The sequence below is a fragment of the Capricornis sumatraensis genome, chromosome 8, assembly GCF_032405125.1.
Source record: "Capricornis sumatraensis isolate serow.1 chromosome 8, serow.2, whole genome shotgun sequence".
Classification (NCBI taxonomy): domain Eukaryota; kingdom Metazoa; phylum Chordata; class Mammalia; order Artiodactyla; family Bovidae; genus Capricornis; species Capricornis sumatraensis.
In genome coordinates this window covers 102004881-102028057 of record NC_091076.1, presented here as the reverse complement: position 1 = coordinate 102028057, position 23177 = coordinate 102004881, and the positions used below count along the sequence as shown (strand labels likewise).

At 56.0% G+C, this 23177-nt stretch overlaps 2 protein-coding genes across 3 annotated transcripts in view; both read left to right on the top strand.

Moving 5' to 3' along the window:
• Window positions 1–5536, top strand: part of CCDC40 (coiled-coil domain 40 molecular ruler complex subunit) — a 41157-nt gene extending 35621 nt beyond the window's left edge. The window contains exons 15-18 of the mRNA XM_068977510.1: window positions 260–380; window positions 2468–2656; window positions 4185–4343; window positions 5291–5536. Coding sequence (XP_068833611.1) covers window positions 260–380; window positions 2468–2656; window positions 4185–4343; window positions 5291–5536 — 715 coding nt within the window. The remainder of the gene's footprint in view (window positions 1–259; window positions 381–2467; window positions 2657–4184; window positions 4344–5290) is intronic.
• Window positions 5537–7356: 1820 nt separating this feature from the next.
• On the top strand, window positions 7357–23104 carry GAA (alpha glucosidase). 2 transcript variants are annotated; one of them, XM_068977018.1, is made up of 20 exons: window positions 7357–7384; window positions 9983–10649; window positions 11851–11996; window positions 12921–13086; window positions 13169–13265; window positions 13746–13865; window positions 13939–14057; window positions 14142–14273; window positions 15203–15313; window positions 15761–15874; window positions 15972–16056; window positions 16481–16598; window positions 16982–17115; window positions 18271–18422; window positions 18585–18733; window positions 19906–20047; window positions 20446–20589; window positions 21015–21179; window positions 21461–21613; window positions 22016–23104. In XM_068977018.1, exons 2-20 carry the CDS (start codon window positions 10143–10145, stop codon window positions 22073–22075), a joined length of 2814 nt encoding a protein of 937 aa, XP_068833119.1. In that variant the 5' UTR covers window positions 7357–7384; window positions 9983–10142; the 3' UTR covers window positions 22076–23104. The 2 variants fall into 2 exon arrangements, with proteins under 2 accessions (XP_068833119.1, XP_068833118.1); XM_068977017.1 differs by having other exon boundaries at window positions 16466–16598.
• The last annotated feature ends 73 nt before the right edge of the window (window positions 23105–23177 follow it).

The following is a 23177-nucleotide window of genomic DNA, read 5'->3' as shown; positions in this document are numbered from 1 at the left end:
CCTTCTGGTCCCAAAATGGGGGACATTTGTTTCTATTTAAACCCTTGCCTGGGTGCCTGCAAATTAAGCATGCCACCTGCTCGGCAAGGGCACCCTGCATCAGGAAGGCAAGGGTCTCCCAGCCTATCACACTGCTCTGTGAGCTCTGAGCCCATTCCAAGCACAGCACGCCCCAAGCACAGTGCTCCATGCTCACCGAAGCTCCAGAAAGAAAACCCTTTGTTCTGCAGCTCTTACACTGTCTCCCCTCCCCTTAAAGACACCAGATCATGCTTTGGGAGAAAAAAATACAACTGGCAAAAGAGATGCGGGCTTCTGTGGATTCTGAGACAGGCCAGATGGAGATCCGGGCCATGAAGGCAGAGATACACAGGATGAAGGTGGGTGGAAGGAGGGAGGTGGGGGGCCTGGAGCTTGGGGGCCTGGAGCTTGGGGTCCTGGGAAGAAACCACTCTGGCACAGCAGCCTGCACTCCAAGCACACCAAGGAAACTCGCTGTTCCCCCTGCTGACTTTCTCCACCAGTGCCTGTCCAGTTCTTATTCTTACTGCACCAAAATGGTCACAGGACACACAGTGACCTGCACGGTATTCACAAATCACTATGTTACCCTCACTCCAAGCAAGCAACGTACTCCAGTATTTCTAAATGCTGACTGTGACCAATCCCCACCCAATCTCATGACCCACTTGTATCCCACCATTGGGCCAAAAAGACTCACTCAGTAACAGAGTGCAAGGAACACACCATGTTTCCCCATCAAGGCATGTTCTCTCTCTACTGTCATCTTTAGCTGGATTTCATTACCTTAAAAAAAAAAAAGGCTGGTAATTAAATCACAGGCTGTCACTGAGCCAAAGGTTTAGGAACTTAAGGATACAAATCACAGCAAGTCATAAAAAGAAATATATCACTTTTATAATTACATGGTCAATAATAACCCTGCTGGCTGAGTCCAGAGGAATTCTGATCAAATGCACCCATTAATAAGCACTCCATTTAACTGACTTTTCAAACCACAGAAGCCATGTATGTTGCTGCAGCAGGTCAAGCACTGTACCACAAAGCTTACACACACAACACACACAGGCGCACACACACAGAGACGCACACACATACATAGGTGCACACATACACACAGGGAGACACACACACAAATGGGACTGCCAGCCCCCTCCCTCCTAGTTGTGTTTCAGTTTTGTTTTCCTTCACCAAAATAGTACATATAACTTAGCAACTTATTGTCTTTTTAGTGATACAGACATAAACTTTCTTTAATAGTTGCAGAATATCCTATGGATACAACATAATTTAACGAAGCCTTCCCAGGTTGATGTGAAGATGCTGACTGTCTCCAGTTTGTTGCTGTTTGTCACTACAAACAATGTCACAATGACATCCTTATGGAAATCAGCATCCATATTTTGGGGGGTTTCTTTCTGGACTGTCTTCTGTGTGCACTGATCTAAGAGCCCAAATCCACACCATCTTGATTTATTAAAATGTTTATTTATTTGACTGCACTGGGTCTAGTTGCAACACATGGTATCTCTAGTTGCAACATGTGGGATCTAGTTCCCTGACCAGGGACTGAACCCAGGCCCTCTGCCTTGGGAGCACAGAGTCTTAGCCCCTGGACTGCCAGGGGAGTCCCCCTCTTGTTATTTTAAATCAACTTTATTGAGGAATAATTTATTTACAGGGCTTCCCTGGTGGTTCAGCAGTAAAGAACCTACCTGCAATGCAGGAGACATGAGTTCAATCACAGGGTCAGGAAGATCCCCTGGAGAAGGGAATGGCAACCCACTTCAGTATTCTTGTGCCAAGAATCCTGTGGACAGAGGAGCCTGACGAGCTACAGTTCATGGGGTTGCAAAAGAGCTGGCCATGACTTAGCGACTAAACAATAAACAAGCTTACATGCAGTAATGTGAACTCACTTGAAATGTCCAGTGTACATAATGTGGCCACCGCCCCATGGAGACGTGGACCATGCCCTCCTGTGCAGAAAGCTCTCAGACACCCCTCACAGCCCCACTCCCACCACAGCCCAGCCCCCAGCCCCAGGCCCCAGAGACCCTTCAGGCCACCATCTCACAAAACCACGATGCCTTTTCCTAACAAGGCAATTAACCTTGGTGTGATACAGTTAACCAAACTACAAACTCTAAGCAGAAATCACTGTTTTTTTGGCTAATGTCCTTTTTCTACTCTAGGACCCAACCCTAGGCTGCATGTGGTCCTCAAGTGTCCCCATCTACCCCTGTCTCTGTCGGTTTCTCAGTGTCGCCCTGCTGACCTGGTATTCTTGACATGGACTGAAATCATTCTGACCAGCTGACAAAGCCCCCATGTTCCCTTCTTCCCTGGGACATCACCCGCATGAGTTCCCCGCTGGTTCAGTTGGGTGCGGAGGGAGGCGGCGCGGGCCCCTCTCCTGCCCAGCCCCCCTGCCCTGTGCACCCAGGTCAAGCACGGGCAGCTCCTGAAGCAGCAGGAGAAGATGATTCGGGACATGGAGCTGGCCATCACCCGAAGAGATACCATCTCCACCCGGGCTGAGGGGCAGAGCAAGATGGACAAGAAGCTGTTCACCCGGACAGACTTCCACCACAAGCAGACCGAGCTCCGACGGAAGATCAGGGACATTCACAAGGTAGGGGAGCCGGGCCATGGGGAAGAGGCCCCGCCTCGGGCCCCCCATCCACGGGTGGTCGGCTGGGTCATCGGCCCCACTGGCAGGCGTCCGTGCGTGACCATCCAGGGCCGAATTTCTGAGGCACTTTCTCCGACTTGGGCTGAGATTTCACTCGGTCCTTCCAGCCTGCTTCTTGGGGGGTCCCTCCCCACCTCATCCGCCTTACTGCCTCTTCGCCCCTCATTCCTGGAGCTGCGGTCCCAGCTGCTATGTCGGGGCTGTTTTATGAGAAAGACAAGTGGCAGTAGGGGTTGGGGGCTGGAAGGAGCTCAGCTCCTGAGTCAGACAGGCCACTTTCTTCTGGACTGGGGGACAAAAGTCTGAGCCCCACACCCCACGTGCCGGTTCTGGGTCAAGACAGAGTGGTGGCCAGATCCACAGGTGCTTCCAGGGTGTCCCTACCGCGCTGCTCTGATCAGGTCTTTGCTTGGGAGTTTGTCTTGGGTTTAACAGAAGAGCCATGGGGCAGGTGCAGCTCAGGACTGGAAGCAGCCCTGTTTCTGCCCCCTCTTCTAACAGAAATGGCGTCAGGGAAGCATGGAGTGTTGGTGAAGAGTGTGAGCCCCTGTGTCACTGATGCCCAGTGGGTGCTGGGGATGGGCTGATGGGAACATGGAGGGCACCCACTCGAGCCCATGTCCCCGTCCACCTGGCCACATTGACTAACCATGCGGTGTGTGCGTGCCCAGGGAGGGGACCAGCTACGGCCCCTGCGCCGCCTCCTTTTGCCGTCACCAGGCCGGGCTCCGAGCTCAGATTTCCCTCAGCCCCCACTGGCTGGCTATGTGGCCTCAGTGAGTGAGAAACCTTCCACCCCCACAGTTCCTCATCTGTCAGTGGAGACAGGGGCAGTGACTCCTCCCAGAGAGGCAAGGGTTATCCGAGACAGAACCTGGCCTTGGAGCCCCACCATGTGTCCCAGCCCTGCTCTTCTACTCGTGGCTCAGGCATATTGTCTGACCTCTCTGTACCTTGGCTTACTGACCTGTGAAATGGGTCCTCACCTCGTGGTGTCACCCAGAGGACCAGGTGGAGGATGTTGGAATAGCCCTGGTCGGGGGAGCCCCACATAAGGAAAGCGTGGCTGAAAATGATGGATTTGATCCAACTGCTCAATATTTGGACACTCCTGGAGGTGCAGAGGGGCCTTTTCTGGTCCTGGTTTGTGCATTTCTCTGCCATGTTGGCCACTCCTGGACTTTCTTTTATCCACCCCTCTCCACCCCTCCTGGCTCCCTAGGGGCCTCCTCTGCCCAGGCTGGCAACAGAATCCTCTCCCTACTGCCAGAGAGTATCCGGCCATGGCTCCCTCGCTGGCCTCCCCACCTGAGGCACTCTCCTACACCCCAGCTTTGGAATCCTCCCAGATTGTGTGCACAGAGGGACCTGGGAGGTCCTCCCTGCCTGACTCTTCTCTGTCCGCTGAATAACTGGGGGCAGGGTCCCAGGATGCTCCTGTCTCATCACCCCCTCCTCCCTGCCCAAGGCCACCGAGGAGTGCACCCAAACCATCCTGGAACTGGAAGAATCTCAAAAATCCATGAGTGACTCCCTCCTGGAGAAACAGGAGCAGTTGTCGAAGATGCATGTTGAGGCCGACGAGCTCGAAGTTGAGCTGGACCAGCTGGCGACCCTCAAACGACAGGTAGGCAAGCCCCAGGGCCACAGGAACCCAGCAGCAAGGCCTGCCCTGGCCCAGCTAAGCCCAGGCAGATCATAGCAACCTACTGCTGTCATCCACCTCACATTGCTCATGAAGGCTCCACGGGCCAACACTGTCCTGGGTGCAAGGGGTAGAGCGAACAGAAAAGGTGACAACCCCTGCCCTCCCCGAGGTCACCATCTGAGGATGGGAGGACAGATAATCAAACTAATAAGCAAAATGATACCTCATTTCTGATGGTGACAGACACTCTGGAGGAAGAGGAAGCAGAGAAGGGGTGTCGGGTGGATGGGGGCAGCCCTAGGAGGCAGGGTGGCCAGAGATGGCCACACAGGGGAAGTGATATTTGAGTCAAAGTTTGAAGGGGAAGCAAGGGATTGAGTACTCCCAGGTACAGCAGGAGTGGAGGCTGCCCAAGGCCCCGGGCTTACGAGGCTTGAAGGGGGCAGCACCATGACCATGGGCTGCTCCCTCAGGGATGGGGTGGGGGGGAGTGACTTAGGATCACCACAGTCATTTGGTTCTCATGATGAGTGTGGAATGTGAGGGCCGAGAGTGGACACAGGACCTGTCTTAGGCCATCATAGTTCTTAAGAAGGATGCATGGACCAGGGGTAACCTCAGGCTGGTGAGAAGCCATCAGACTCCGCACGTTATTTCAAAGCTGCCCCACTGGGATTTTCTGCTGGATTGAATATGGTGTGAGCAGAAGGCAGGGGTCACTCAGGGCTGCAGTGTTTGGGCCCGATCAGCTTAGATGGGTGTGGTGGGCACGTGTCAGGTTGGACTGTGGGTGAGGGCGGGTCCATCAGCCCCTTCCCCTGGATCTGCCAAGCTTTCCACTGGCGCATCCTCAAGTTGGGCCAGGCCAGCAGGTGTCCTCTTTTGAACACACATAGCCTGACATGGGGTCTCTTGTCCCTCCCAAGAATCTTTCTGAGCTCGTGGCCCTGCAGACGCGCCTTAAGTACCTGCAGGCCGTGAAGGACGGGCGGTACGTCTTCACGCACCACAATAAGCAGTCATTGCTGATGGAGCTCAAGCGTCTGCATGACAGGCTGGTCAGCATCAGCACCATCCTCCATCACGTGAAGGAAGAGTACCCCCAGTTCCAAGAGGCCCTGCTCAAGGTCAGCCAGTCCATCGCCAAAAGGCTGGAGTCATCCGGGTCCTAGAGAGCCGGATGACTCCAACCCCCACAAGGAGGAGACCAGTCTTGTGTGTCATCAGAACTGGAATCTTCCTACCCTCAGAGAATGACACCATTTAAGAGAGACAGGGTGGCATTGTAGGAATTTTTTGTAGGAAATCCCTGCATTTGTGGTTCCATTTCGATGAGTGTTCCACTTGCAAAGGCAGTGTCAGTGAACACAAACCTGCATTCCCACGTTGGGCTAACTTCTCATAGTAAAACTGGAAATACAGGCCTCTGCTCCTGCCCCCACCTCCAGCATAGGTTAAATCCAGATTCCCAACTTATGGGAGCAAGTCCAGGGGGATGTGAATCCCTGGCTGCGTCTGGAGGCCTAAAGCCTGAGGTGAGATCACACAGGTGTGTAAATACAGACCTCCCTTTGTCTCCCCACTTGTCCAGAGTCCTTGTCCACCCAGGGTGCCTCCGCCCACACTCTGACTCCCAAGCACCTGCTACCTATGCCTTCCCTGCAGTTTAAAGGGAAAATGTTCTATAATTTTAAATGTTTCAGCAGGAAAATAAAATTTTTTCCTGAATGTGCGAGAAAAAGTGTATTTATTCTAAAATATTTCAGAAACGCAAACCCCACAAAGAAGCAGGGAAGCCCTCAATCCCACTCTGACACTGCTGTGTAGGGCTTTCTGTACCTGATTCCACCTGACAGGGTCACAGGATCCAACTTTTCACTTGAAAATTTTGCTCCTCTTTTATTATTATTATTAATTTATATTTGAGTATAGTTGCTTTGGGGTTCCCAGGTGGTGCTGCTTTCCCTGATAGCTCAGTTGGTAAAGAATCTGCCTGCAATGCAGGAGACCTGCATTGGATTGGATTCCTGGGTCAGGAAGATCCGCTGGAGAAGGGATAGGTTACCCACTCCAGTATTTTTTGGCTTTCCTTGTGGCTCAGCTGGTAAAGAATCCGCCTGCAATGTGGGAGAACTGGGTTCGATCCCTCGGTTGGGAAGATCCCCTGGAGAAGGGAAAGGCTACCCACTCCAGTATTCTGACCTGGAGAATTCCATGAATTGTATAGTCCATGGGGTTGCAAAGAGTGGGACATGACTGAGCGACTTTCACTTTCACTTCAGGTGGCACTAGTGGTAAAGAACCTGCCTGCCAATGCAGGAGATGGAAGAGATGCAGGTTCGATATCTGAATCAGGTAGATGCCCTGGAGCAGGGCATGGAAACCCACTCCAGTATTCTTACCTGGAGAATCCCATGGACAGAAGAGCCCAGCGGTCTCAGTCCACGGGGTCGCAAGGAATCAGACACCACTGAAGCAACTTAGCTCGTGGTTGCTTTACAATGTTGTGTTAGTTTCTTGCAGTACAAGCTTGCTCCTCTTAACATGAGCCTTTTCTCACTGTATGAAAAGTAACTTGTCATCGAACATTTTCATGACAGTCGGTTTTATGGGTTATGATATTTTCCTTTCAGAAGTTTAAGTTGCTTCCAAATTTTCGGCCTCTGGGTGATAAATTCGCAGTCAGGCCTCTGGAGTGGCCTGGTGGGCTCTAGAACGCGGTGAGCTCGCTCAATCGGGGGCGTCGCACCCTCCCCAGATCGCAAAAGGCGAGGCCAGGCTTCTCCCCAGAGCCCTCTCTCCTGCAGTGCGCATGGCCACTGGGCCCCTCCCACTTTCCAGGGGCGCCGAGGCCAAGAGGGCGAGGATGCCCCTGCGCGCCCCACCACCAGAGGGCGCACGCCCGGGGATGAGCACTCACCAAGGGCGCCTGCGCAGGGAACTGTCACGTGACTCGCCGCCGCTGCGCCGCAGGCGCTGGATCCCGAGGTGGCCGCTGCGGCCGGCGCGCGTGCGCGGAGGTGAGCCGGCCCGACAGCTGGACTGGGGCTGCGGGTGGTCCCAGCGAGTGGCGGGGACGGGGCGGTCCGCGTTAACCCCACAGACTGGAGGCTTGGCGGATCCAGGAAGTCGTCAAGCCCGAGAAGGGAGGGGTCGATCGATAGAAGGGTTGGTCGTCAGTGCTTTCCTTTTGGAGAAGTTGAGGGCATCGCGCCAGGGCCGCGCGCCAGCGGTCAGCAGTGACGACAGAGACCTCAGTAACATGGGGATCCCGGAAGCTCCACGGTACCCACTCACTGCCCCCGAGCTGGACGAGGAAGGCTGTGCTTGCCCACGTTCCCAGGGAGGAAGCTGAGGCACGGGAGGTTTAAAATTCTTCAGCTGCCTCTGCTGGTGGTGGAGCTGGGCTCTGAAGGAAGCTTGTCCGTACCACCACTGTGGCCTGGGGACCAATGGTTCAAAGTCACAGCCCAGAAAACGGGGCGACAGGCCCTCCGGGGCGTCACTTAACCTACTGACGGTCAGTCCTTCTCCATTTTTCTCTCTAAACTGTCGAGCGCTGTGAGGGTGGCCCTTCCCCACTGTAGGGTCTCTTCCCCCTCTAGGCTGTCTTCCCTGTCTGTAAAATGGAAACAGGGAAGGGATGGGGTGCTGCCCTGACTGTGCCACTGGCCACCTCTGCAACTTCTGAAGTCTGGGTGGGAAGGGCCAAGACCTTCCACTTTGAGTTCCCCAAGTTTCTGAATAATCACCATCATAAATGTGTCTGGCAGAGTCAAGTGGAGCTGGGGCACTGTGTGGTATAAAAAATTTATATTTATCCCCAGTCTTTGCCTCCAGTTCCTGACACATAACTCCTAAAGACACTAGAATCTTGGTGGTGATAAGAATGTGTTTCATGCTAATGAGATGACTGGGGGTTTGTAAACAGCTTCAGAATGGGAACTAGTCCCCAGAAGGACCAAGGCAGGATTCCAGGGTGGGAACTTTCACCTGGCCTCACTCCCAGGAACGAGGCTGGTGATTAAGTTAATTACCAGTGGTCAATGATCTCATCCTTTCGTGCCTACATAATAAAACCCTAAAGTAGTTGGGGTTTAGAGAGCTTCCAAGCTGGTGAACACATTTTGTTGCTCAGAGGGTGGCCAGCCCAGAGAGGGCATAGAAGCTGAGCACCCCTTCTCCATACCTTGCCCTCTGGGTATTCCTAGGTTGTATCTTTTATAATAAACAAGTAAAGTGCTTTCCTGAGTTCTGTGAGTTGTTCTAGCCAGTTATTGAACCTGATGTGAGGGGTGTTGTGTGAACCCTGGAATTTATAGCTGCGTGGTCAAAAGTGCAAGTGACAGTCTGGAACTTGCAGGTAGTGTCTGAGGTGGGGGAAGTTCATGGCACTGAGCCCTCAACCTGTAGGGTCTTTGCTAATCCAGTAGTTCTCGTCAGAATTGAATTGACCTGAGTGTGCAAAAGCCCCACACTTTTGGTGTCAGAAGTGCTGTGAATGAAAACAGTTTGCTCTTACACCTTACATACTGGTGCAGTATGGTGCCCAGAATGTCCCAGGTGACTGGTCTGTGTTTGGGACAGGCTCAGACTCTCAGTGACGTGGGTGCACTTCTGCGGTGGGTGACTTCTCCCCACCCCCACCCCCCAGTATCTGCGTGTTTCCAGAGGCCGTGAGAATGCAGCCTACAGACCTCCTGCCACAAGGAGCTTTGCTGACAGAGGTTCAGCTCCTGTGCCCTGAAATCATCACTGCCATCTCCTGCAAGGGGCCACCTCCTGGCCCTTAACACTAGGGCAGGCTTTTTCTGGGAGACCTGGACCCCTCTGAGGACCAGCTTTGGCTTGAGGACTCCCACCGCCATGGCCTTGCCCAACCTTTCATAACCTGCATAACAGTCTGGGGCTCTGGGAGCCACTATTCTCCTGTGAGGTCAAACGGTTGGGTACATGTGGGTGGTCTCAGCCTCTCTGCCAACCTCCTCATTTTCTCTCAAGCAGATTTATGTTTAGTCCCATATCCATGGCTGCTGCTCCTCAGAGGAGCTGGACAAACAAGCAAGATGCAGGTAATAACAGTCTCAGCACCAGACTCACCAGAGCGAGGCTCCAGTGCAGTGGCTATGGCACAGACTGCTATGGGCAGGTTTCTCACACACCTGACGGCAGGGGCCAGGAGGGGCTCCCCTTGCCAAGTCCAGGGGGCCAGGCCTCTCTCGTGTGCTTGGCCGTCCCTGAGTGTTGCCCTGGGTTGTGGTGCCCAAGACCCCTCAGAGGCTGTATCCACATCCAGGTCAGCAGAGAGGGACAGAGAAAGGGTGCACTTCTGCCCCATTGGCCAAGATTTAATCACCTCAGCCACAATCCTCATTCAAGAGCGGGACTTACTCCATCTACTGTGGGAACTTGTTCGGCTTGATTTGTCACGTGGGTCTTTAGTAAGTCATTTTGTCAAGTCATTTTGTTATCTTGTCTTTGTTAAGTCATTAAGTCATTTCGACAGACATTCTAGATGCGTTAATTTGTGACATATTAGAAGACTTCACAATGGGCAGAATTCTGCAACTCCCTGTTTGGGACTTTTCTCTCCTTTCCCTTTTTCCTCCCTGCCCCAGGTCTGCCCTCACTCACTTCCGCCCTGGGCGCTGTTGGGCCAGCCCCAAGTCAAGTCTGGAATCTGCTTTGAGAGTCCCCTGAGGACCTGGGCATTCCCTCCTGCTGTCCTGTTGAGCCTGGTTCTTCTGTCTGCCCGCTTCCTAGATCCACTGTCCACCCATGATGAGGTGGCCACCCTGCTCCCGCACCCTGCTGGGGGTCTGCACCCTCCTCTCCTTGGCCCTCCTGGGGCACATCCTGCTTCATGACTTGGAGGTGGTCCCCCGAGAACTACGAGGCTTCTCCCAAGACGAGATTCACCAAGCTTGCCAGCCAGGAGCCAGCAGCCCAGAATGCCGTGGCAGCCCCAGGGCAGCGCCCACACAGTGCGACCTGCCCCCCAACAGCCGCTTCGACTGCGCCCCAGACAAGGGCATCACCCAGCAGCAGTGTGAGGCCCGTGGCTGCTGCTACGTGCCTGCAGAGTGGCCTCCGGATGCCCAGATGGGGCAGCCCTGGTGCTTCTTCCCTCCCAGCTACCCCAGTTACAGGCTGGAGAACCTGACCACCACTGAGACGGGGTACACGGCCACCCTGACCCGTGCCGTCCCGACCTTCTTCCCCAAGGACATCATGACCTTGAGGCTGGACGTGTTGATGGAGACCGAGAGCAGACTTCACTTCACGGTGGGCAGGATGGGAGCCACGGGCTGGGCAGGGGCAGAGAGAGTGTGTGGACAGTGGATGAAGACGGGTTCTACTGTGCTGAGTGGCTCAGTCATGTCCGACTCTTTGAGGCCCCATGGACTGTAGCCCACCAGGCTCCTCTGTCCACGGGGATTCTCCAGGCAAGAATACTTGAGTGGGTTGCCATGCCCTCCTCCAGGGGATCTTCCAACCCAGGGACTGAAGCCAGGTCTCCTGCATTGCAGGTGGATTCTTTAGCATCTGAGCCACCAGGGAAGCCTGAAGACAGACTCTGTGGGGTGTTTATTTACGCACAGATGTGTACTGTGCCCTCACCAGAGTCTGGGTTTGAGCAGACCTGGCATCACATTCAGGGGATAGTGCGTCACTCAGACAGTGACTGGGAGGCTCTAGGAGTGTTCTAGAGGGCAGGGCTTAAAGTGAGGTGGTGGGGGGTTAGGTTCCCCCCCAGGAAGTGACATCCCAGCTGGGACCTAAAGCAGGAGGCAGGAAGGGGGACACATTCCAGGCAGTGGGCGGTGGGATCCCAGCCACTGAGGGCAGGGCCTCTTGTCCGATTTATTCCCAGCTGCTGGGACAGTATCTGTCACATAGCAGGTGCTCAGTAAAAACTTGTCAACTGAATGAATGTCCAGACACAAAGGTGAGAGAGCCTGCAGCACGCAGTTCAGTAATACCCAGTTATTTTAACAAAGTAATTAACAACAGCCATGAATTAGTGAGTGATGACTGTGTACCCAAACAATGGTTGGGTGATCGAATTATGTATTCACATTCACCCTATGACTAGGAATGCCAGGCAGAAAACCGTTGCCAGATTCAGGAAATAAAAATACAATTTTGAATTTCAGATAACGGAGGAATTGGTCTTTTTTTTTTAAAGCATAAGTATGTCCCATAGAATTTCTGGGACATATTAATACTAGAAACAATTGTGTGTCTGAAACCCAGATTTCCTGCTGTTCTGTATTTTACCTTGCAGCCCACAGGAGGTGCTCTCCTGGCTCTATAGGATACTGAGGCTCAGGGGTGTGGGCTAGTCTGTCCACAACTCTCACGCTCTGTGCAGCTGCCCTGGGACTTGAACTGACTCCTCCCTCCTCTGGGTGAAGGCTGGAGTAGACAGGTGTTAGGGGCAGCCAGCCACCAAGGGCCTCATGACACTATTCTTGTCCTCTAGATCAAAGATCCCGCCAATAGACGCTATGAGGTGCCCTTGGAGACCCCGCGTGTCTACAGTCAGGCACCGTTCACACTCTACAGCGTGGAGTTCTCGGAGGAGCCCTTTGGGGTGGTCGTGCGGCGGAAGCTGGACGGACGGGTGCTGTGAGTGCCCAGTCTCTGTGCCCCCCCAATCTGGGTGGGAAGGCCAGGGAGCTGGAGGGCATTGTCCCTGACCCTGTTGTGGTCCACCCTCCTGCTCTGGCCTCCTTGCTGTTCGTGGCCCCCGGGGGCCCTGGTACTCACTGTTCCCTGCACCCGAGCCTTCAAAGGCCCCTTCTCAAAGGCCCCCCACTCACACTGTCCACCCCCAGGGAGGCCCACTGGGAGTGATTTTCCCCGGGGGACACTTGGCAACAGCTGGAGACATTGTCACCACCAAGGCGGGGATGCAGGGATTCCACCCAGCTCCCCATGGCACACAGGACGGCCCAGAACACAGAGGGATTGGCCCAGTGCCTCGGCTGAGAAACCCTGTCCAGTCTAAAGGAGCAGCCCCACTCCAGGCAATACCCCCTACTCTGCTTTATTATTTACTTATCACATAGTACATCTCAACATGGGCTTCCCTAGTAGCTCAGCCAGTAAAGAATCTGCCTGCAGTGCGGGAGACCTGGGTTTGATCCCTGGGTCGGGAAGATCCCCCGGAGGAGGACATGGCAACCCACTCCAGTATTCTTGCCTGGAAAATCCCCATGGGCAGAGGAGCCTGCCGGGCTACAGTCCATGGGGTCACAGAGCCAGACACGACTGAGTGACTAAGCACAGCACACGGCACATATCAGTTTACCAGACACTGCAGTTATTAACTTGTCTCATCCTTTCTCTTGACCCTGTGGAACCTCGGAGTGCCCTAACTGCCTCTGGCTGGGCAGCTCCACGAAGTCTGGGAGCAGTTTGGCCCTCCTGGGAGGTGGTACTCGGGCCACAACTCCCAGGACTGGAAGGGTTTGGGGCAGCAGCCGCTTGTGGCCAGGGCTCACAGAGCTGTCAGCTTCTCATGTGAGGCCACCTGGACTCTTCTGGCAGGCTGAACACTACGGTGGCCCCCCTGTTCTTTGCGGACCAATTTCTGCAGCTGTCCACCTCCCTGCCATCCCACCACATCACAGGCCTTGCCGAGCACCTTGGGTCCCTGATGCTCAGCACCAGCTGGACCAAGATCACCCTCTGGAACCGGGACATCGCCCCTGAGGTAAAAGGGTGGCAGAAGGGGGTCTGGGATCAGAGGGGCTTCATAGGCCAGGACGTAAAGTGGGGTGTCTGCCATGTCCCAGCCCAACGTGAACCTGTACGGATCTCACCCTTTCTACCTGGTCCTGGAGGATGGCGGGTTGGCTCACGGGGTCTTCCTGCTGAACAGCAATGCCATGGGTAAGCATGGGGGCACTGGGGCCCTCCACATCTTCTGGCCAGTTCTGCTTCTAAGCCCCCAGCCAGGGTTTCCCTGGTGCAGCTACACCCCCTCCTACCTTGAGGGGCCTGGGGCTCTCTGTACCTGCCTGACAGGCTGCAGGTCTCAGAGAGGGGGCAGAGAATTGGGCCTTGTACATTCTCCGAGAAATGAGCAGTGGGCCATGGCCTCTGCCAGCTCTATCCTTCGGTGCCCCTAAGGTGAGACCTCTGATGTGAGGAGGGGGACTAAGGCCAAAAAGCGGGGCCTCAGGCTGCTCAGCACCTTCCTGTCTTGCTCCAAGTCTCTCAGTGAGCTGGGCTTAAGAGTGACTGTCCTGGTCCCCCAGCTCCCTGCGGGAGGACCTCTGCAGCAGGTGTTTGGCCCATTGGTGCAGCGCTGAAGGCCCCAGGGAAGGGGGGTGAGTATTTGTCCCTGAGCCCCAAGGCTGCTTCCTCCAGATGTGGTCCTGCAGCCCAGCCCAGCCCTCAGCTGGAGGTCGACAGGCGGGATCCTGGACGTGTACATCTTCCTGGGCCCGGAGCCCAAGAGCGTGGTGCAGCAGTACCTGGATGTCGTGGGTAGGCCTCGCCCCAGCCCCGGCTGCTCCCTCCCCAGCCCCTCCTGCCCACTCACAGTCACCTTGGCCCCCAGGCTACCCGTTCATGCCGCCGTACTGGGGCCTGGGCTTCCACCTGTGCCGCTGGGGCTACTCCACCTCCGCCATCACCCGCCAGGTCGTGGAGAACATGACCAGGGCCTACTTCCCCCTGGTGAGTGCTGGGGAGGGGCCTGGGGCCCGTTGCGGGGCGGGGGTGGTGAGCCTGGGCCCCAATCGCCCTGTGCTCTGGCTGCAGGACGTCCAGTGGAATGACCTCGACTACATGGATGCCAGACGGGACTTCACTTTCAACAAGGACCACTTCGGGGACTTCCCGGCCATGGTGCAGGAGCTCCACCAGGGTGGTCGGCGGTACATCATGATCGTGGTGAGTGCCCCTTGTGTCCTGTGCCACACGGAGCGGGCTCTTTTAGAAGCCAAGGGTCTGAGCATCTGGTGGCTCCAACTCAGTGGCATCGTTGTTGACCTGCCTTGGGCACAGAGGACATTTCTGAGGGTCTTTGGTATTGAGGGAATATCAGATTTATAGATTTGGCCTTTGCGATCCAGTGATGTCCCTGGAAATGTGTCTTTGCTCAGGATCCTTGCAGCTGTAAGTTGCTTGAACCGCTGAAAGCAAGTGGTGAGGGCATCCCTCGGCTGACACCGCTCAGCTGTGGGCAGGCCAGGTGGAGCTGTGTGCCGGAGCAGCTGCAACGCTCTGTGAGACCCCTGCCTTTCCTCCCAGTGGTCAGCTCTGCCTTGTGGGGAGCAGAGCAGGCTCTGAGTGGTTCAGCACAAAGACACACTTCCCTAGGCCAGTCCCCGCAGCCAGAGGGGTGCAGTTCGGGCTGGTATAGCTTGTGGGGGTGGGTGCCCGGAGGAGGAGGTGGGGAGGGGGAGACAACCAAGTGGTCGCCACTGTGGATGCCCTTCAGGAGAGGAAATCCGTTTGGAATTGGACTGATGGTATTTCCATCCTCACGGCGCCTCTGAAGGGAGCAGTGTCCAGGGCCACTCACTCAGAGTAAGGAGGGCAGGTGCAGACCGTTTCTTATTTTTATTTCTAAATGAAATAAATGGTCGCTGTAGAGCATTTGTGAAATTCTGGGCCCTTCAAGCAAAAGTAACTTGCATCCAGGTGCTCCCTGTTTGGCCATCCGGGGGCAGGTCGCGTGCACCTCCATGCGCAGCGTGTTGACTCATGTGAAGCCGCATCCATTTCTGCCTTGCTAACATTTAGGGAGAGCGTTTTCCCAGCGATGGGGCCAAGGTTTCAGGCGTTTACTTCTCATCCTGACCGGTTTCTCTCTCCAGGATCCTGCCATCAGCAGCTCAGGCCCTGCTGGGACCTACCGACCCTACGACGAGGGTCTGAGGCGGGGGGTCTTCATCACCAATGAGACTGGGCAGCCACTGATTGGGCAGGTACAGTGGGGCCTGGGGGGCAAGGGGGAGAAAGAGGGGTCTCCAGCCAGTGGTACTGAAGGCGGGGTTCACAGCTAGGGGTGACAGTGGCTTCTGACAAGGCAGGGCACCTAGAATCCTTGTGTCAGGGGCCCTTGTTTGCAGGCAGTTCAGACACGAGCTCCAAAGTTCCTCAGGGAGACCTCAGAGCCTCTGGGTCCCCAGGGGCTTTCTGAGGAAGGGTGGTAGGGGTTGCAGGGGTGCATCCAGAAGAGTCCCTGCCTCTTCCCGAGGGCAAGCGCAGGACCAGGAGGGTAGCTTCCGGGGCCTTTCCCCATGTTCCTCCCCCTTGCAGTCTACCCACCCCCAGGGGAGAGGAGTGAGGCTGCAGCCCTGCCCACAGCTGGTTTGCCCAGGGCCTCTGTGCAGGCTCCAGGGGCCCTGTCTGCCCTCTGACCTCTTGTCCAGGTGTGGCCCGGACTCACCGCCTTCCCCGACTTCACCAACCCCGAAGCTCTTGACTGGTGGCAGGACATGGTGACCGAGTTCCACGCCCAAGTGCCCTTCGATGGCATGTGGATTGTGAGTGTGGCCCTGCCCCTGGGTGTCCTGTGGCCTTGGGGACCAGCCCCAAGCCCTGCACCAGGTAGGATGTCCAACCCCTGGTCCTTTCTCGCAGGATATGAACGAGCCATCCAATTTTGTGAGGGGCTCAGTGGATGGCTGCCCAGACAACAGCCTGGAGAACCCGCCCTACCTCCCAGGTGAGCTGTCCCCTGATCCCTGCCTGCCTCCACCCGCCTGTTCCCAGCACTAGTCAGCTGGGGATTTAATAGCTCAAATCAAGGGATTTCCCTTCTCTGGTTTGGGAGGCTTGAAGCCCTGGTTTCTGAGAAGCTGATGGATAGCAGGAGCCTGGGACAGGAGTGAGGTTCCCGTGGGGAGACCCCAGCCACGTGATGCTGACCAGGCGTGTGCTGCGTAAGCGCTCAGAGGGGGCGCTCCAGACGTAGCTGGTTCAGAAGCAGGCAGAGGTGAAGTCTGGGTCTGCAGAGGCCAGGCTGTGGCACCACCTTGTCCTGTCCTTGGAGAAGTGGAGACTGTACCCAGGTTCCAAGGGGCTCCAGGATGTGGGGGGCACCAGCCTGCTGGACAGAGGCTCCAAGGAAACAGCCCCCTCTTCTCCAGGGGTGGTTGGCGGGACCCTCCGGGCAGCCACCATCTGTGCCTCCAGCCACCAGTTCCTGTCCACGCACTACGACCTGCACAACCTGTATGGCCTGACTGAAGCCTTAGCCTCCCACAGGTGAGGGGCCAGGGTTGGGGAAGGAGAGAAGGAAGCCCAGGGCCCCTTACCCCCAGGGCCCCTGCCACCCCCATTCTAACCCTTCTTGCCCTCCAGCTCCATGCCTGGTGCCTCAGAGGAAGGGCATGGTGATGAAACAGGGAGCCAGGGCTGGCCAGGACCTCTGGCTTCCTTGAGCTTCAAGGGATGTTTGTCCAGCATGGGACACGTGCATTTTGAGGGTATTTGGGTGGCAGTGCTGACTGCCCGGCAGACATGGGCGGAGGCCTCAGCTACCTGGCTCCTTGCTCCCAGCCCGCCCTCCCTGCTGCACTGCGAGGCACTCTTGCCAGCAGTGATGGGGTTCCTGGTGACCCCGCTCAAGCACAGCTCTCTCCACCCAGGGCCCTGGTGAAGGCTCGAGGGACTCGTCCCTTCGTGATCTCTCGCTCAACCTTTGCCGGCCATGGCCGATACTCTGGCCACTGGACAGGGGATGTGTGGAGCAACTGGGAGCAGCTTTCCTACTCTGTGCCAGGTGAGCACACCTGCCAGGAGGTGGGGCAAGGAGGGGAGGGTGGGCCCCCTCTCCAGGGGAGTTTGTCCAGAGCCAGGTCCTCAAAGAGATGCTGCTGCTGCGATGGGGTGGGGCCTGCCACCAACTCCTGTGAGAGGGCTCACCTGTGCAAGTCAGCTACCCATGTGAGTGGGCTCACCTGTGGTGCTGCTCTTCCCAGCATCCCATCTTGGATTCATGCTTTGTCAGAACATCCCTTCTGATGACCACGTTCTGAGCTGCATGAAAACTGCATCTGAGCTCAGTCCAAAGGGTGCCCCCACCCCTGTTGTCTCTGCCTGGCTCCACCTTGCAAAGAGAATTTTGATTTTTGTTCCAAGAGCTCTGATGCTGCAGACGTCTTACGTCCAGGGATGGCTCAGGAGCCCTGGGGAGAGGGGAGAGGTGACCCCCTGAAGTCACAGCTGAAGAGAGCCTCCCCCAAACCCTCCAGCCTGGAAGTGCTTTCCTAGTCACAGGCTCGCTTCCATGTGTGATGTGTATGTGATGTCGCATATGTGACGTCCTGTATGTGATGTCCTGCCAAGCTGAGTCCAGTCTTCCTTCACAAAGCCACTGCCGGCTCTGCCCACGGGTGCTGACTGGCTCTGATTTTCACCCTGGGGCCAGCGTGGCGGTCAGGCCAGAATCCTCTTTAACTTTTGCCATTGTAATTGTATCTTGGTGTAGGTCTGTTTGAGTTCATCTTGTTTGGGACTCTCTGTGTTTCCTGTACCTGATTCCTTCTTCTGATAGGGAAATGAGTCATGGTAGATCAGTGCCCACCCTGATGTCCTCAACCTGATTATGTCTGCAGTGACCCTGTTTCCAAATGTGGTCACATTTCCAGCAACTGGGGGTTAGGACTAGAACTTAACCTTTGTGGGGAGGGGAGGGGATTCAATTCATCCCTGACCAATCTAGGTTGCCCTGCACACTCTAGGTGTTAGGGAGCAGATACGGCTGGTTGTTCTGCTGAAACCACAAGTGCAGGATGCACCAGCCATCGGGTGGGGGCTGGGTGGGAGGGTCTTTGGGAGAGATCCTCCTTCCTCGCCAGTTCAACAGACACATCTGTCAGGCTCCTGGACTGGTCCAGCTGTGGCATCTGCAGACCTGTCCGACTCTGCCCTCCAGAAATCCTGCTTTTCAATCTGCTGGGGGTGCCCCTGGTGGGGGCCGACATCTGTGGCTTCCTGGGCAACACCTCAGAGGAGCTGTGTGTGCGTTGGACCCAGCTGGGGGCCTTCTACCCCTTCATGCGGAACCACAATGCCCTGATCAGCCAGGTAGGGTGGGGACGGCAGAGGAGGCTGTGCCCTGGGGAACGCCACTTTCTGTGCCAGGGAGCCCAGCGCTGGCTGGCCCCAAACTGCCAGGTCTCCTGTGGTGGGGGCACCGGGCACTGCCACCCCAGATCCCAGGTGCTTCTGCCACTCCCTCCACTGCAGCCGCAGGAACCATACAGGTTCAGCGAGACGGCGCAGCAAGCCATGAGGAAGGCCTTCACCCTGCGCTACGTGCTGCTGCCCTATCTCTACACGCTGTTCCACGGGGCCCACGTCAGAGGCGAGACGGTGGCCCGGCCCCTCTTCCTGGAGTGAGTGCCTGGGTTGGGAGCAATGGCCTCAGGCCCACTGACCCCAGGGCAGCCACCCTCCTGCGTCGGGTGTTCCAGGCACCAAGAGGAAAGAGGTGGCAGCAAAATCTGGGCTCTCCCCGCTGATACCCCCAGTCCCCACCCACTGGATTCCAGTTCAGGGCTGGGAGCCCTTGATAACAAAATCCCATGGTGAACACTGAGTACAGACCAGGCCTCCCAGATGGCAAAACAAGTTGTAAGTCTATCATGATTGAATCTGTTTGGGGCTTAAGGTAATAAGACCACCAAAGAAATCCAATAGCTATCCCCCAGATAGGACTCAGTATACCTGAGAAGCTACTATTATGTAAAATGGCTCCTTGAATCAGAGGGTTAAAGGATTTTTCAGTAGTGTGGTAATTAGTAAGCTATTTGCAAAAATCTATTTTCCTCTCATCTCATACAAACTTAAATTCCAAATGAATTAAATGTCAAAAGTTAAACTGTAGAAAAAGCCCCAGGGAAACAGTCCGTGTTTCCCTCTGCTCTGGCAGGAGAGGGCTTTCTAAGCATCAAAAGCAGAAAGCAAAGGAAGGAGGTTTAACTTAGAGAAAGAAAAGATAACATTTCTCTGAACATAAACAGAAAAATAAACAGAAAACTGCTCTAAACATAGATTGTCAAGGCAAATGAATAGCAGAAAACCTTTGTGGCTCAGTTGAATCTGCCTGCAATGCAGCAGACCAGGGTTCGATCCCTGGGTTGGGAAGATCCCCTAGAGAAGGGAAAGGCTGCCCACTCCAGTATTCCAGCCTGGAGAATTCCATGGACTGTATAGTCCATGGGGTCACAAAGAGTTGGACATGACTGAGTGACTTTCACTTGTCAATAAAATGACACTCTCCCTAATGTACAGAAACTCAGACCAAGCGTAAGACTAACATCAAGAACCAAATACAACACGTGGGCAAGAACACAGTTTGCAAGTAGGAAATGTAAACAGGTCACGCCCAGATAATCAGGCAAGGAGAGGTTATTCTTGGCTCCTGCCTTGACTTCATTTAGCCAGAACCAGCCCTGCCACGTGTAACCCAGGTCCTTCAGCTCCCTTCCAAACCTCCCCATGGGCCTCCTGAGCCCACTGACCTCAGAGGTTGCTAGACCACCCTGCCAGTCTTTCCTCTTTGAAGGTTCCCCGAGGACCCCAGCACCTGGACTGTGGACCGCCAGCTCCTGTGGGGGGAGGCTCTGCTCATCACCCCAGTGCTCGAGGCTGAGAAGGTTGAAGTCACTGGCTACTTCCCCCAGGGCACATGGTACGACCTGCAGACGGTGAGTCCTGGGGCCTCGAAGCCTGGGAGGATGGGGGAGATGGTGGAGGGGTTCTCCCTCTGGCGCTGTTGGTATGGAGGGGTCCTTGCTACATGAGGGCCCTCACCTGGAGCTGCTCCACTAGCATCACCTTGTACGAGCCTTGCAGGACCCATTTTCTAGATGGAGAAACTGAGGCTGGATGGGTGACTTGCCACCAAGCTGAGCCAGGACTCCAGTTCTCCTGCTTCCACACACCTGCCCCTTCTCCCATTCTCTGAGCGGCCCCACCCGAGCCCTGGCTTCTGCCTCCCTCGCTCTGTCCCCACTGTGGGGCTCAGTCTCCGCTCTTGCCTCCCAACAGCAGCAGTGTCTTGGCCACTGCTCAGGACCCTTTGTGACATGACATCCCCCACCAGGTACCAATGGAAGCCTTTGGCAGCCTCCCGCCTCCTGCACCCCTCACGTCTGTCATCCACAGCAAGGGGCAGTGGGTGACTCTGTCCGCCCCGCTGGACACCATCAACGTCCACCTCCGGGCCGGGCACATCATCCCTATGCAGGTATCTGGACCGGGCCCCTGAGCCCATTCATCCAGCCCTGGGGCTACTGGGCCCCCACATGCCTCTGTCCAGCTGGAGGTCTGCCCCCAGGGAGAGATGATGCTTCTGAGGGGTGAGGATGACCTGGGCTGGGGAAGGACACATCCCTGCACCGACTGACTCCCAGGCCAGGCAGAGGGGAGGGCCTTCTAGAGCTTCATTGGCCCTGCTCAGAAAACAGTCTGCAAACCTCCATGGGCCTTGTGTCCTCTGAGGTGTCCCCCTGGGTCAGTGGTCTCCATGGGCCTCCAGGCTACTTGGCCGTAGACTGTCCTGCGGATCTCGCTTTCTTCCACTATGGCACCGTCCTAGCCTAGCGTTCCTCACACCTGGGTTTGGAGGCCTCCACCTGGCTTGGGACAGTGACGTGGGCCACCCTCTCCCAGGGCCCTGCCCTCACGACCACCGAGTCCCGCAAGCAGCCCATGGCCCTGGCTGTGGCCCTGACAGCCAGTGGGGAGGCCCAAGGGGAGCTGTTCTGGGACGACGGGGAGAGCCTGGGAGTGCTGGATGGTGGGGACTACACGCAGCTCATCTTCCTGGCCAAGAACGTGAGTCAGATCCGCCCAGGCTGGGGGCCATCTTGGGGTGACTATCCTGACTCGGTGAGGGTAGCTGGGCCTGGGGTCCTGGGGTGGCCACCTGTCACTGGGTCAACCAGACTGAAGGGGAGAAGAGCCCATGGGCCAAGTCCCTTGACTAGAGTTCCCTGCACTGTGCCAGCATCCCAGGGGTTGCGGGGGGTGTGCTGCCCAGAGACCCTGCCCGAGTGGGGCTTGCTGCCCCAGACGATCTGCTCACACCTCCTGTCCTCTCTCTCTGCTCCGGCCAGAACACCTTTGTAAACAAGCTGGTGCACATGAGCAGTGAGGGGGCCAGCCTGCAGCTGAGGAACGTGACCGTCCTAGGGGTGGCCACAGCCCCGCAGCAGGTCCTCTGCAACAGCGTTCCTGTCTCCAGCTTCACCTTCAATCCTGTCACGGAGGCAAGAGAGCCCACAATTGGGCCCAGAGGGCCTGTCCCTGAGGGTGGGTGAGGGGGTGGGAAATGCCAGCTGAGCTGGCATCATGGGACTCCCTGTCCAGCATGGAGAGGACACTTGAGTGTTAGAAGGAGCAGAAAGGAAGCTGAACATCAGGGAAGAGTGGGAAGTTTAGCCCCTTACACTTCACATCTTTCCTCTGCCCGTGTCCATGTTGTCGGTCCCTGGTTAAAGGGCAGCTCGTTTCCAAAGCAGATTGAGCCAGCCGCTGCCAAGAGTGCTGGGAGGGAACCCAGCGAGACTCCCAGGGCTGGGCCAGGCCCCACGTCCACTGCCCAGCCACACTACAGGCTCCTGTCTGCTCACTTCAGTTGCCAGCCCAGTTTTCCTATTTCTCGTCCCCAGACTCTGGCCATCCCTGTCTCGCTGACCATGGGAGAGCAGTTTGTCATCAGTTGGTCTTAACCCGGGGCCCAGCGGTGTGCTGCTCCTTCACAGACCTCCCAGTGGCCCAGCGCCTGCACCCTCAGTCGGCGGTGCAGGGGCCTTGGGTCAGAAGCGCCTGCCCCGAGTCACATGGCACTGACGTCCTTGAACACCCAGATCCGCTTGTGAGTCTGTCTCCCTGGCTCTGGGCCAGCAGCTTGTCTGAGTCTTCTGCCCAGATGCCAGTCAGATCAGTGCCCTGAGGGGTGCCCTGTATTGGAAATGTTTACCGGAAGCTTGGCTCCTGTAGCCTGTCACTGCAGTGTGTGCACTGTCAGCCACCACTGCCTGCCTATGACGCAGAGGTGGTGCCTGGACAGGGTGGTACCTGCATTGCAAGGCCCCCCACCTCGGGAGGCCCTGCTGCTGGGACATGATGAAAGCACAGAACTGGGGGCTGCTGCAGCCTGCTTTCTGGGCTGCTGCCCCCAACTCAGCAGAGTTCACAGGACTCAGGGAACCCTCAATCTGAAGTGCAGTTATTTTCAATAAAAGGATGCACCTGAAGGTCTTGATACAGAAGTAGGGCTCCATCCTCGATGGGCCCCTGAACACTTTCGGGCAGTGTGCATGCTTCACTGTGTGCTCTCAGAGCAGCCCCCCACAGCCCACCGCTCACACCGCAGCACCCTCTCTCGGGTGACTGGAGAACAGCCAGCCAGGCCTGGTGTCAATCACCTGATGGGAGATGCGCGCCCTCCCCAACCCTGCCCAAGGGCTCTGTGGACTAAAGCTGCTATGCCCACGCTTCCGTTCCCAGGCGACCACTGGTCTGCTTTTGGTCACTATAAATCAGTTTATGTTTTCTCGAATTTTCTATGAATGGAATCATACAGCGAGTTGGGGGGGCCCTAGTATTAATCCAACTGCTCTGAGATTCATCCATGTAGTATGTGTGCTTTTTCATTGCCAAATAGTTTTCCGTGGTGTGGAGGTGCCACATGGTTTATCAAATTTTAATGGCCTTAAGTGTGTTTTCAGCCTTTTACTGTTAGGAATAAAGATGTGGTCAGCAGTCGGGGACCAGTGTGAATGCACATGTTTTCATTTCTCTTGAGCAGACACCAAGCATGACAGGGTC

Bases quoted from the DNA above. Each gene is read 5' to 3' on its own strand.
- GAA (XM_068977017.1), top strand. From the start codon at position 10,143: ATGATGAGGTGGCCACCCTGCTCCCGCACCCTGCTGGGGGTCTGCACC. The intron at 16,057-16,465 runs GTGAGCTGTCCC...CCAAGGAAACAG, and splicing joins GAACCCGCCCTACCTCCCAG to CCCCCTCTTCTCCAGGGGTG. The intron at 21,614-22,015 runs GCAAGAGAGCCC...TCTCGTCCCCAG, and splicing joins CCTTCAATCCTGTCACGGAG to ACTCTGGCCATCCCTGTCTC.